This window comes from Molothrus ater, chromosome 7, assembly GCF_012460135.2.
Source record: "Molothrus ater isolate BHLD 08-10-18 breed brown headed cowbird chromosome 7, BPBGC_Mater_1.1, whole genome shotgun sequence".
NCBI lineage: Eukaryota > Metazoa > Chordata > Aves > Passeriformes > Icteridae > Molothrus > Molothrus ater.
This window is the reverse complement of record NC_050484.2, coordinates 15045638-15059708: the sequence shown is the minus strand read 5'-3', so window position 1 is coordinate 15059708 and position 14071 is coordinate 15045638. Positions and strand designations below refer to the sequence as shown.

Sequence of the window (14071 nt, the reverse complement as noted above, 5' to 3'; positions counted from 1 at the left end):
ATCTATATTAAGTTTAATGATTATATTGGGTAGAGAAGGTAGAGCTTAAAAGCTTCCTCAGAATTCTTGACCAAAACACAACATCTCAAACTAATTATGTACCTGTGCTTGTACTTGCAAACAAAGTGCCAGGAGCTGTACTTGTAGGGAGTTTTCCATTATTTAGCTGCTTCACTCTTTTCAAGTGAGATTTCCCATTGTAATGAACTTGAGCTTGGGCTGCAGAATTCAGCTGTATATTGCACACTTCACAGAAGGAAAACAGTATCTTCTTTTTTTCTTTGCTTAATTGGTAATCCTGTCTGTCATTCCTCAGTCCTTTTTCCTCAAAGGTGCGTAGAGCAGCTGGTTGATTCATAATCCCATCTTCAATGATGTGGTCAGGACTTAATGGACGCTTCATACCTACAAGGAAAAGAGACAAATTGTTACTAGAGAGCAACAAATCCTTACTATTAAAACTGCATTTTCTTTTTTAAAATGCTGCAATACACGACCCAGCAACCAGTTCTAACAAATAAGGTTCCAAACTGCAGAGGCATTGCTTAATATAGAAATAAAAGCATTTGTGACACACCACAGAGCTCAGAAATAATAAGTTGGCAATGTATCACAGTCTGTGCACAGCAACTTGCAACAACTCATTATTTTGTTAAGCAAGCTCTCTATTTTAAAGCAGATTTATTATTGCATCTGTAGCAGAGGTTAAGATTATTTTCAAATACATTTCCTTTGCCTTACTAAACACTGGTGCCAGAGCTTTTTACTTTCCAATGACTATAGCAGTGCCCACTGCTTCAAATACAATTATTCAACAAAAAGGATGCCAGCAAGAAATCTTATGGAAACACTGGAAGACAGCAGACTATTCAAATGAGACTAATGTAGCCTTTCCACTTTCACATACATCCAAATCTTCAGCTTCATACAAAGACCATATGTTATCAATATTTGTCCATGCATACCTTCACAACTCAAACTATTGTACAGCAGAAAGTCAGCTAAACATTAGTCTTGTGCAAACTACACAAAATCATGGTAAATGCGAGTTCCTGAACAACAAGCCAAGAGCCTGAAATATTAACTTGCTCTAGAGAATTAAAAACCTCATCATCAAGCTGCACAAAGTACAATTTTATATATATAGGCAGAAAGTCCATATTTCATTTAAGGTATGGCGCTAAACCGGCAGAGAAGAAATAGAGGGTCTAAGATAACTCATAAAAATAATTCTGTTTTCTTAGCTACACAAATTGATGTTTATTCTCATCCCCCACCACCCAAATATTCTGGATGGCCAAAGGCTAGCTCAGAGAGCAGTGCACAAAAGCAGCTCTTTGCAGGCAAGAGTGCACCTGTGCTCAGGTTTCAAAAGCAAAAGACTTCAAACACAAGGTCCCTTTTCCAGCCTGGGAACCAGAGCAGCACAGAACTTCATGTACACCTACCACCCTGTTAGGCAGGAGCACTGAAATACAGAAACTTTTAAACCAAAAGTGGCAGTAATCCTCCCCAGAAGAGTGCAGCATTCACAAGTAACACTAGAGTATCTCTCTCATAATCCAGTTAAGTTTGCTACCAAGAGAAAGTCTGTTCTGTTCTCTGGCACAGGGGTGTACTCAGAAAAATCTTCAGAATTATTTAGTCATTTATATGGTAGGATAGAGTATTTCCTCACATTCCTAGCCCATGCTTAACATTTTAGTATTGGTACAGATTGCTTCAAGTACACTTCACTGATCAAGTATGGTAAATAGACTTCATATCTTTCTTATAGATAACATTGTTTGTTTGATAACAGAACTGTTAACGACACATTAAGGTATAAATCACATCAAATAAGAATAAAACTAATTATTAAAAATAATCATAGTGCATAGGTACCTAATTAATTTAAAAACAAAATACTGGTGGTCCTGAAAACCTAGGCTACAGACTATCACACTAAATCATTTAAGTGTAAGTATCATATTTCAAGGCAAGCAACCAAGATCCTTGACTCAGCTGAGCTAAGATAACATTTTCATCTGAAAATTTAATCTCCTTAGAGCGTCAGTATTTGTTTTTTTCAATGTATTTTAAACCGTCAATAACCTCCCCTAGTCCCTTTGTTTTCTGTAATTTTTTATTTCAATGTCACTGTTGTGACTTTTTTTCTCTGAAGTAAAATGTTATGAAACAAAAATTCTTTTACAAGTTGTACATACAAACCATTATAGAATAATAAATATGTTGCAGTTTAAAAATCCTGGCCTGTCAGAAATCTTGTACGTTTGGTTGCAGACAGAAAATAATCAAAAATATCATTCAGCAATTATTTCAATCATCTGTAAGATCTTAATGAAGCTCAGTTGGTTTGGATACCACTAAAATTGGCAGAGGCAAACATCTGCATTAGGAAGCTGCATGGAGCAGAAGGAAGACTGATGGAGCTGCCTGTAAGAGGACCAAAGCCTTCCCAGGGAGGGCTGTTTTGGAAAGCACTGGGCTGGTACTGCATTAGCGCTGCGGCACAAGACACCTGCGCTCCTGGACTGCAGGTTTCTGCTTCCTTTCCTCCAAAGGAACAAAACCTTGGTGAAGTCTGAGACTGCTCAATTATGGGCCAAAGCAAGGTACATGGGGAAAATCAGAACATTTGCCTCAAAAGTGCAGTCCTGACATCACCAGAAGTATTTATAAACGTGGATGCACCCAGAAAGAACAATTGAGCACAGCAAGGAGTCACACGCTGCACCTGCACCCTTAGGCATCCCAGCTGCCAGTATAGAAAGAAAATTAACCTTCAAACAAATAAAAACAAATCACTACCAAGTTACACTCTAGTTTTAACAACAAAATAACTATAATTTCAGTTTTACTACAAAGTTGCATACACCAGACAAATGAGTCCTTGAAGCAATCTCTTGCTACTAATTTAAGAATTAAAAACCACAAGCTGAAATTTTGAAACAACCTTCGCTGCCTTAAACTCTGCATCTAAATTAAAAGGTGGCCTGATTATAAGCAGCCATGACCTCCCAACAACTGATGGGAGCAGCAGATGGAAATCACTTCTGAGAAAATGCCTACATTGAGCATAGGAGGGCTTCCAGCAGCATACTCTGACCAGTCCAACCCTGGACAGAACCCCTATGTGCAGCCAGAGACAAGACCATGCCAAGCCTCAGAAATCTGCTTGCTCCTTACAGAAATCCCAGCCCTCACCCTCCTGGGATTTGGAGATCTGATCATTTGGTAGAACAAATCACTGCATTTGAAAAGCTTTGTTTAGTCTCTTCTAGAGTTTATAAAAAGAAAATATTGGTAGCAAACATATGCTGAGATTTTAAAGTATGAACGTTTTTCTCGTCTCTCCATAAAACAGCAATACAGATTTTACCATAAACGAGCACATCTTGTGGTTGTATGTGTTTGTTCAAAAACTAAAAAAGTTATTACACACAAGGAAATTTTCCACTGTTTTCAAAATTTTGTATCCTTCCTTTCTTCTTTAAATTTCAGGTTGGAAAATCACAACTTTGAAATGTCCTGGTTCTAGAACATCCAGCACAAGTACAATTCTGCATTGAGTCAGTGTTAAGAACCTCACCATGAATGAGGTTTGCCTTGCACAAGCTAACCTTTCCTTAGAAAGCTATCTGAATGCTTTAAACTTTTATGAAAGAAACATGTACATACACATTAATTTGTAATAGGAAAAAACACAAACAAGAAAAAAAACCCATAAACCAACCACTTTGTTCTTAGTCTCTAAACTTTCTAGTCACTCAAATTTATACAAGTGCACATCTGACAAGTGTTTTTCTCTTTCAAAAAGAGCTTCTTCCTACAGATAGATTGTGAAGCATTCTGAGTGGTACTTGCTCTCACCCACCAGGAGTCAGATATGAAACAGAGCCATTTCATTCCTCAGGTTCACACATAGCTCAATAACATTATCATGTAACAGAAGCAGCTACTTGAGACTACAGTCAGTGAGCTGAGAATAAAGAGGAGTTACATAATCATTACATTCTCTGAAACCAAAAAGTAATTTAGAGTAATTGTTATAGGTAGGATTGTAAAGTATTTAGAAGTTGAAGAGTATGAGTAAGAACAAGAATATGAGTTCATTAAAAGGCAGAAGGGTTGGGAATTATCATATGGAGAAAATACATTAGATCAATCCTGCAAGCTCCCAGTTCTGTATAACCTTAACACAGCACAGTGTAAGCCAAGTCTTAGCAGCAGCTGATACATAACAATATCCACAAATTAAAATGATCAATACAGAAAGGACATGATTCTGTGAATCACACTGGACATACACATTGCAAAAGTTGTCACTGTATTTACTCAATGGGGATTAGACTCAATTAAAAATTGAAAGGTGAGAATGGGAAAACAAGAAAAACAAGGCAGGAAACACAGAAGAGCATCCATATATCCAGCTTGATCCAGAGAAATGTTAAGTCTGTGAAGGGATTGTATGCCCCATCTATCTTGCCCTTGCAAAAACAACTTATGAATCAAACCAGATATACTTTACATTGCTTCCTCTTATGATTTTGGTCAGAAGAAAAATTAGTTTAAGACCTTTTCAGGTATTTGGCATAAACTGTTACCAGACTAAACAGGATTGTCCCTCCACCACATTTCCTCCCAGTACACAGAACTGATCTATCTCAATAGATTCTGCAAACAATACTGGAGCAAGAATAAGTTAGTGATTTATGACACCACATTAAAATTCTGAAGTGTAATGAGATATCCTGTTAGGATTTCTGAAAACACATCTCCCTCAGCCTCTTGCAGCTGGCAAAGAAATCTAAGTCTGGATATCCTTTGTACTTGAAGCTCAAGGCAATTAGCCTTTCAATTTGGCTGGCTAATTTACTTTTAAACAGAGCTGTGCTTTCAGAGGAGCTACAAAGAAGTATTTTATATAGTACAGTGCTGTAGGTGAGAATGTGCAAATCTTTACTCAAAGGAAACAAGCTTTGGTTATCCTAATGAATTAGTGATGGTTACATGATGCATTCTTTTCCTGAGTGCTGGTCTAAACTTTTGCAATGCCCATTCCTAATTAGTTCATACTTCAAAGAACCACTGTGCTGGAAATGTAATTAGACTGCCTTTCCTCTGTGGATCTGTGCCAGGTAAGCAAAAAGGAAAACGTATTTTAACAACTTACATATGGGCAAAGAGAATTTTCTCCCTTAGCTTTTGCAAATAATCAAATGAGTTGCTGAAGACATGGGAACAAAAACCAAAATTAACTGGCTTTCTGTATTGTTACATTTCCAAAAGGTTCATTCAGACAGCTGGGAGAAGCAGGGAGAGAGAGACACACAGGACCCAACCTTGTTTTGTAGTCCTCTTGAGCATCTACAATGGAGAAAAACTATCTATGCACTGAACTAGGGAAGCCTGCACACATACCTGAAGAGCTGTGGTCTCACGCTGAGCTATGATCCCCGGCTTCCTCATCTCTCCATGAAACATTTACACACATCTCCCAAAAGAAAAAATCCAACCCCAAAAAATACACAAACCAGCTTTGAATACCTCCAGAGCATTATTTAAATATTCACTTGAGCTGTTTTTTACAAGTCTCATGACCTTAATTGTATTTTTAGAGAGTATTTCCCAAACACAGATAAACTATCAAGAGGCATATGGTTTGCACCATCTGGGCAACAAGTTCTTTTGGGATACTGTGGTGAACAGCATATGCATAGCGCCTTGTGCACAGTATCCTACAGAGTTAAAAAAAGCACTAGAGACTCTTTTGAAGCCAGCCTTGAAAAATCCCCCATATGTTTAAGGGACCTGTTTGGTTTCTGAAGATGTGTTCCTCTTTCTTTCAATAAAACCCAAACAGAGAACTGCCATGTTTAATCCTCATCTTGTTCTGAAATTCCTCAAGGAGGCATCATATTCTGCAACATGTCCACCTGTCAAACTATTTATTACCCACCCATCCATACCTGATCAACTCTTGGCTATGTATTTCATCTCTGCTTTCAAAATACATGACATGTTTTTATTCAAAGTTACAGTAAAAATTGGATGGTTCAAAAAAGTAAACACATTTTTATTTCTTAAGACAGATAAAGAATAATCAATTGGTCACAGTACACAGACCAAACTGGGCTAAGGAATTTTTTAGCTTTAATTTTGATGCTAGTTATCAATAAAAAGAGGAATAGAAACTCAGCTTGCTTTCACTGTGCATGATAACTTTTGAATGGTAACAAATGGCTGACAGCCTCTTCACTAACACATTTTAGAGCATTTAACATTTGAAGGAGATTCTCTTCAAACTATAAAAACAGATGGTAGTTTCACAACACAAACATTAGCTGTTCAGCACAAGGTAATTCAGAAAACTGGAAGCATTCAAGTAGCTAGCACTTTGCTTTGTTTTACTGCCTTGAAATTTTCTATGTTAAGGAAACCTGAAATTTGACCTGCTGCACTAGACTGTGAGCTCAGCTAAACTGGAGTAAATGAAATGACTCTCAGCTGAGGTTATCAGTGACTGCTGTTGCTTGTGCCAATATCTGCAGTTAGCTCTAATTGTAAGGTTGATCCTTTCCTCTGTAGCACCCATACTTACAGATTGGTGGCACTCTTAGCATTAACACAAATCTATTTACACATCAGTTTATTTGCCAAAGAGGTGTATCCTCACCTGACATAACACATCAGGCTTCTGCCAAGCGGGCTAACCAAGTTTGGAGTCCAGACAGCTATCCTGGATTATGCTTCAAGACAAACAGATAGTTCTACAGAATTACCATAATACGATTTTGCTTGATGAACCATTTGACAAGTTGGTGCCTTCTACTCAGCAGTCTGTCATTAAACCTCTGCTTACCTTCAGTTAACTTGCGCTCTAAGCAATCTTAGCTAATTACAGAAGAATATTTAGATGCCCAAAGTGTCCAACTTTTGTTTAGATGTCATTTTAGACATTGTCCTCCCCTACCACATGCAGAAACCTCAGAGAGAGTAGACCTTCCAGGAAAATGGCTACTCAGCTCCCTTAGCTTTCTCTATAACACATGTTTTTAACAAACCCTTATAATGATCCCACTATCCACAGTGCTATCCCCAGTATGAGGTCTGCAACAATTCTATCAGGTGGCCCATAGTCCAGTCTGTCTTTTAGTGTCCTCATTAAAAAAAAAAAAATCCATTTCATATCAGACACCACTGATTGTCTGTGTCTGATCCTATTTACACCCTATTTCATCCAGGAACTCTAGTTTCATATTAAATCCCAAGTATACCATAGCTGTAAAGCAACACCCAGGAAGAAGAAAAAAAACAAACCACAAAAATAGAGAGACTTATATTAGCTCTTTCTTGGATATGGGCAGGATTAAAATGTTAAACATGCCCAAATGCCAGACAGGGAAGAAAAAGAACAAAGAAAACAAAAAAATCAAAATAAGTTTTGAAAATACAATATTTTAATAGGTTGAACATGAAAATTACAAGTTATTTTAACAAATCCTCAATTTTAAAAAGCTAATTTTTTCCAAGTAGAAATTAGCAAAGGAGTTTTCTTATGCATATTTTCAATTTTGCCCATTTTCATAATCTGCCTTTTGGAGACCAGGGAACTGTCTTATCAATTGCAAATTAAATAAATAAATGGAATGTAGTGCCTCTAAAAATTTTCTACAAAGTTGCTAGGTTAGGATTTTTACTTGTAACTTTCAAAGTATTGGATCCAAATCTATTTAAATCAAAGGACTCCTTGTATTTATCCCTAGAAAAACATTCACTAACACAACAGTAATTAATGTATCTCCATCAGATTTTACAACGTGGAAGAGATGAACACAAACTTATAAAGGGAAAAATTCCGAAGAGGATATAGTTTCAACCTGTGTTCAACAATAAAAGGACCACAGAAAATAGGGGTTTTTTTAAACAACACATTATTTTTATACATTTAAGAAGCTTAAGAGAACATAAAGCCAACTGCAAAACACATGAGTTTTAACTATTTGGACAATTGATTCAAGATGTAAGGTACTTCTAGTGAAGCAACTATTTTATTTATAAAAACAGTTGTCCATGGCATAAACTTGCAAAAATAAAGATGAAAACCTGCTGACATAATCTGAGGTTCCTATAGGGTATTTGTATCTGGCTGTTACTTTATCTTACTTGAGCATAATAACATTTGAAGAGTAAATCAATCTTTGGTCTCAAGAAGTAAAAATAATTTCCTACCTTCTTAAAAATATCAAGAATTCATCTCAGCATGAAAGGAAGCCACAACAGAAAGTCAGGCCTAGTAGATGGCTGTCTTGTTCTTAAGTCTGACAATGCTAGGAGCTGAATAGAAGTTGTACTGGAAATCGTGCATTCAGGATAAAGCCAGGTAATGCTGTGAAAGCACTCTTGGACCCAAGAGCTTTGATGATTGTGTGAAAATAATAGCTGGGCATGAACAAAGAACACACGACATTCAGGAAAAAAATGTGAGATTGAGATCTATCAGCTTGATTGGAAGCACTAAGAATACAAAGAACAGAAAACTGCAAGCATGATCAGTGGCAGTGGATGTCAATCCTAAAGTGCTCCTAAAAAGATGGTCCCAGATTAGTCATCATGCATAAGATCCTGCCATTGTCTATGTAAACAGCTGATTCTCTTTTGGAACTGAAAAAATATCAAAACCAGTGTTGCTTTATTGTATAAAGGGACATCACATCTACTTTATCTTATTAATTACTTAAGTTTTATGATCAAGTTATAAGAATATTACCCAGCTGGTAGTGACAGACCATAAGAATATTGGATCACCTAGTCTGAAGCCACCTGCAGGCAGGCCAGGTTAAAGTTAGCACTGACCTGAACCCAACCTTTTGCTTCCCTTTTCCCTGTTTAAAGGAACAAAAACTGAGTGTGTTTTGTGCTAACACTGAACTTGGAGAGATGTCTGGTGAAGTTGAAGATACAGCCACTCCCTAATTCCTCCTTCTTATGCACAGACCTCTCAAACTCAAGCTGCCCGTCACCCCAGGCTTTAAGTGACTGTTGCTTGCAAAATGCATTCTGAATACCTTATTCCACACTAAAAAACACAGCTTCATTCATAAAAAAGAAGAGCCAGCCTTTTACTCGTTTTGCTGATCCAGAAACAGGACATGGGTGTGCTTCCATGCTGTAAATAATCCACTTTGCTCTCCCTTCAAGTAAGAGCCATGAGAAAGAGTGCATCTGCTCATACAAATTTAGCAGACACTCCTCATTTCTGTGCTTTCCAGCCAGTGAAACCATATTATTGCTTTAATCTATTCTGGTTTTATAAACTTTTGGACCCTAACTTTTACATTTTAATCTGAAGGTAGTACCTAAATTAAGAGTTCACGTGGCAGATTGTTTAGGTTTCTTCCTTTTTATTATTCATTTATATAAAATCAGTATACTGTTTGCATATCATACTTAATAGCCAACAATACATGAAGACACTCAGGCAACATATTGCTCTACCATAAAACCTCACACCAAAGATCCAATGGCAATTCCAGAACCAGTGAACTGCATAAACTTGTCACAAATATGTCACAGTTGAGATGGCCATGGCACACAGAGCATCACCATACAATTTCAGAAGGTTTTAAGCACTCCCCCAAACAGAGTAACACCATACCACATCAGAAGGCTTCAGGTATCTGCCCATACAGAGCATCATCATGCCACTTCAGAAGGCTTCAAGCATCTGTTCTTTCTTACTCTTTAGCCCAGCCTTTTATACCCTCATGGTTCATGCATTGCACCTGTGTGCCCCTCATGTTCATGCATTGCACCTGTGTGCCCTCTGTTCCCTTTGGTGGTTGGTCAGTGCCCCTGGGCACTCCAGCTCTCATTGCTTTCAGTGCTGCTCACCTGTCCTGCACAGCTGTAGCCCATTGGGGATGAGACTAAGCCACCGCCCCACTCCCAATTACCACAAACTGTGTAGCTGCATAAACTTTTTAAGCCCTGCACTCCTGTATATATTCTACACCAAGTATTCAGGGGGCACTGAAAAAAGTAAGAGTCGAATCAGCTATTTGAATCACTCAAGTAGATGTCACTTCCTTAAACCATTATTTCAAAGAGCTCTGCAGACCCCAAAAAAAGAAGGCCATGGACCTGCTGGAGAAAGTCCACAGGAGGGTCACAAAGATGATTAGAAGACTAAAGACTTTACTGTCTAAAATATTCTACATAAATTACAAGCAGCCCCTCCAAAATACCAGCTCTAAATAACATTTCTCAAAGCACTTCCGTTCAGGAAAGGAGCTTAGTGCATAGAGCCAGGAACAGAGAAGATGAGGCAAGTGGCCTGTGGATATCCTCATGGTTCAGACATCTGTGTGTGTATCTTGCTCAGGGGACAAGGTAAAATGGGAGTAGAGTGTGGAGAGTGAGACAGAGGTACAGTGGAACTGATAAAGGAGTCTGATATCTCAGGCCTAATCAAGCAGAAACCATCAATACACAGATAACTGCTCCTTGGTGTAGAAGTGACCAAAAGATAGGTTGTGAAACTTTGTAATGATTACCAGGTAACTGATCTCATACTGATCTCATGAAGAATGTGTAACCAATGAGAAATTATTATCAAAAATATAATCCTAAATAAACTCTTCATATTCTCAATAAAATTGGCTTCTGATCCAGCTCAGTCGTCCCCATCTCTCATTGCCTGTAGTAGAGGAGGGCCAGAAGATGTGCATTTCCATTCCTGCCTCTGGGACAAATCTATGGGGTGTTTTTTGCAAGCAATTTCACACCTTTTTTTCCAACTGTCCCCTCTATTTCCCCACCACCTCAGAGTACACTATCAAAGCAAGGGCACATTTCATACCATGCATTTGTGCTCACTATCAGCATTGGTTATGATGCAGGCATCTAAATGGTACTGCTGACACAGTACCAAAGATTATACAGTTTTTAGCACAAAAGCAGTGACAAAGACTAACTAAAGGTCTGTCAAGATAAGAGCCATTCAAGTTTGCCATCAAAATGAACAAATTATGGAAGATTGAACTTACACCCACCCATATGCCAGGGACGAACCCAAGGCACGCAATTCATCTTTTGCTGATGACTGCACAAAGTGTGCTTCTCACCGAGGTGACTGCATACCAACTGCCACGCTAACAAGCAGTGTCTTCCTTCAGACATTTACAAACATCAGAATGCTTATTCATGACAGTCCCACATATCATCTGCCGTCCCAGATGGTGACTGGTGGGATGCTGATTTTGTCCTAAGGCAGTTACCACCCACCAAGATAGTATATGCAGGGCGAAATAAAAAGCATGTGCCATCTGCCGTCAAGTTCAGGAGATTTGTTGAGACCTACTAGATTAGTTGAAGTTTATTTTAGATCAGACAAATCAGGAGGTTATAGCTTTCTAACTGCCCAATAAAATAAGGGTAAGTTGCACTGTGGAAGACAGACAGTACATTAAGAACAAGTTACAATGTTCTGCTGGTTCTACCTACTGACCTGGGAGCAGCTGAGGATTCTCACTGTGATCAGTGGCAAAAGGCACATATGGTCCACAAGTTCAGAGGGAACCTGAGACCAAGAAGCAATTCTGCAGAACTCACAGTTCTCCTTGGCCTGAAAAAAAAAAATTAGCAATTTTCTTTCTTGCCATCAGGATGTTTTTTCTGCCTCCTTTTTATGTGATCATTTTCAAACTTATACTGTTATCATTTTGATTGCTGGTCCTCCATCAGTTCTCACCCAGTTCCAATTTTTTTCCTACCCTCTCTGTAGTCTTATCCTCCTGCCCATGCACTGACATATTATATATATATAGAAGAAAGAAAAGACAATTAAAAAGCAGAACCAGTATGATATCTTCTGCCTGCTTCACAGCCAGCATAAACTTACTTCATGTGTCATATCCATTTATAGATGGTTAATAGAAAATACAGCCATTTCCCCAATACCAATTATTAGGAACTCAAAATAGATAAAATAATTCTATGCATTCTTTTTAAGTTATCTAATTGAATTTCTTTTTGTACATTGATAAATATCTAAAGCAAGCAGAGAAAACAGAAAAATACATCCACAGAAGCATTCTTCCAATCTTCTTAAATCACCAGGCACATGAAAACCTTTCCCAGGCAGGGAATTAACCCTTGCACAAATACAAAGGTTCCATCACTGTCTGCTTGGATGAAAAAAAAAATATTGTTTAAGCTGAACCCTTAAGAAGTAAAATTTCAAAATATGGACAAAATGCCTTTGAATCATTAACATCAGAAGAACAGGACACAAAGGAGAGAGATCATGAAGGTCTGTGCTGCACAGTAATGAGGGAGAGGGGTTGCAAATGTCTCTGCAGGGGCCTTACGCTGCCAAGGTCCCCAGCACTACATCCCCCACGGCTGCACCTGCAGAGATCCTCCAGGAGGCCCAGAGCAAATGCTCCAGGAAGTTTCCTCCAGCCCAGCACAAGTGCATCACCTCCCCCAGCATTCAGACCATGAAGGGCAGAGGAACAGAATACATCAGCCAACTGCAAATGACAGCTTAGCTCCTGAGAAAAAGCAGGAACTATCTAAGAAAAAAAAAACAAAAACCAAAAAAAACCAAACCACATCTGGAAAACTACAGGACATGCAGCCAGAGGCAATGAGGGGCAACAAGGTAGTTTTTCCAAGCTCCTTAAGCATGTTGGCTTACCCTTCTTCAAATGAGTGCTTGTAGAATTGTCACCTCTTTGAAATGACCCCAGACTGCTTCCTCTACTGCAGAGTTAACTAATCCACACATCCTAGTGCAGCTCTCTGTAGAACACATGACTTTATTAAATGGCCAGGTCATCATAAATGTATTTAAAACTCAATACCAGTTATTTAAGACAAAAAAATCTGTCATAAAATTATACAAGTCACAGTCAGTCTTGTGCTGCTATCCTGCATAGAATACCAGGCTGGCACCTGCTCAGGGATATAAACATCATTCCACCTGTCATTTTACAACTATCTATTTGAAGTCTTCACAGAAATTCATGCATGCTGCTCCCCTAAAAAGTTTAAAAAGTCATTTTACAAAGGGATAAACTTCTGATGATGGCAGTCACACAGAAAATTGGCCATTAATCTCCTCTGAATAAATATAACCCCCAGGAAGATGAAAGTATGAGCAGAAGATATATTTTTTACACTAGAAAATGCTGAGGTGCACAACCAGAAGCTTTTACTTAAGCATTTTCAGCTCAAGTTATCTTTCAGAAGCCCATTTTATTCTCAGGAGAAATTTCTCTCCAGTCATTCACTTTTCAAAGCCCTCTGCAACTTTAAGATTGCAGTAAAGCTGACTTTTATGCCTTATTTCAGTAGCTCTCTCCCTTGTCCAAGCTGTCACATTCCCTAGAGACATTTAGTTGTTTTAAATTTCCTCAACATTTTATGAATAGAAAAATTTTTAAAAACCCATTATTTTTTCAATGTGCAGACATCTGACTTTGTAACAAAACATCCTCATGATAAAAAATTCTGTTATTAAATCCTCCAATTAATTAAGATCTTTCTCTCTCACACTGCTTTACTGAGTTGATCTGTGCCCAAGTTGTCCTTTTCTCAATAGCTGACAACTGAACAGAATTTCTGTTAAAGACAGTTTTAAACACACATACTGCCTTAAAAGACCCAGCAGGTTGAATATGCATCCTGTGTTGACATCACAAGCATGAGGTTTTGGAACATGAAACATTTGGAAAGGGTCACTTAGTAAAATCCAAGTTATCAATCTGATGCCACCTCTGCTTATGACATTCCACTCACAAATTCAGGGCAGCTAGCTCTCAGAATTATATCTTGCAGTATTAGGCATTTTTCTTAAGCCTGGGTCATGCAGTCATAAAAATCCCCAGGAACTCTAGCTTTTTAAATATCCTTCTAATCCTGGCAGAGCTGACTGGAAACATGAACCCTAAAGGCTCAAAAACTAGAAGGGAATTAAAGAGAAACCAATTTCAATTTTCTTCTAGATCTGAGATGATTTTTGAATGTTCAGAGCTGACAATGTTTAGGCAGGAGCATTTAT

At 38.1% G+C, this 14071-nt stretch overlaps 1 protein-coding gene across 5 annotated transcripts in view; it reads right to left on the bottom strand.

Moving 5' to 3' along the window:
• ZNF385B (zinc finger protein 385B) overlaps nt 1-14071 on the bottom strand; it is a 149093-nt gene that overhangs the window by 118513 nt on the left and 16509 nt on the right. For 3 of the 5 annotated variants that reach the window (XM_036387173.2, XM_036387169.2, XM_036387168.2), the window contains exon 2: nt 103-405. In XM_036387173.2, the coding sequence (XP_036243066.1) occupies nt 103-403 (301 nt within the window). In that variant the 5' untranslated portion in view covers nt 404-405. Of the gene's footprint in view, nt 1-102; nt 406-11512; nt 11587-14071 lie in introns of those variants that run through there. The other 2 variants (XM_036387170.2, XM_036387172.2) reach the window with 2 other exon arrangements.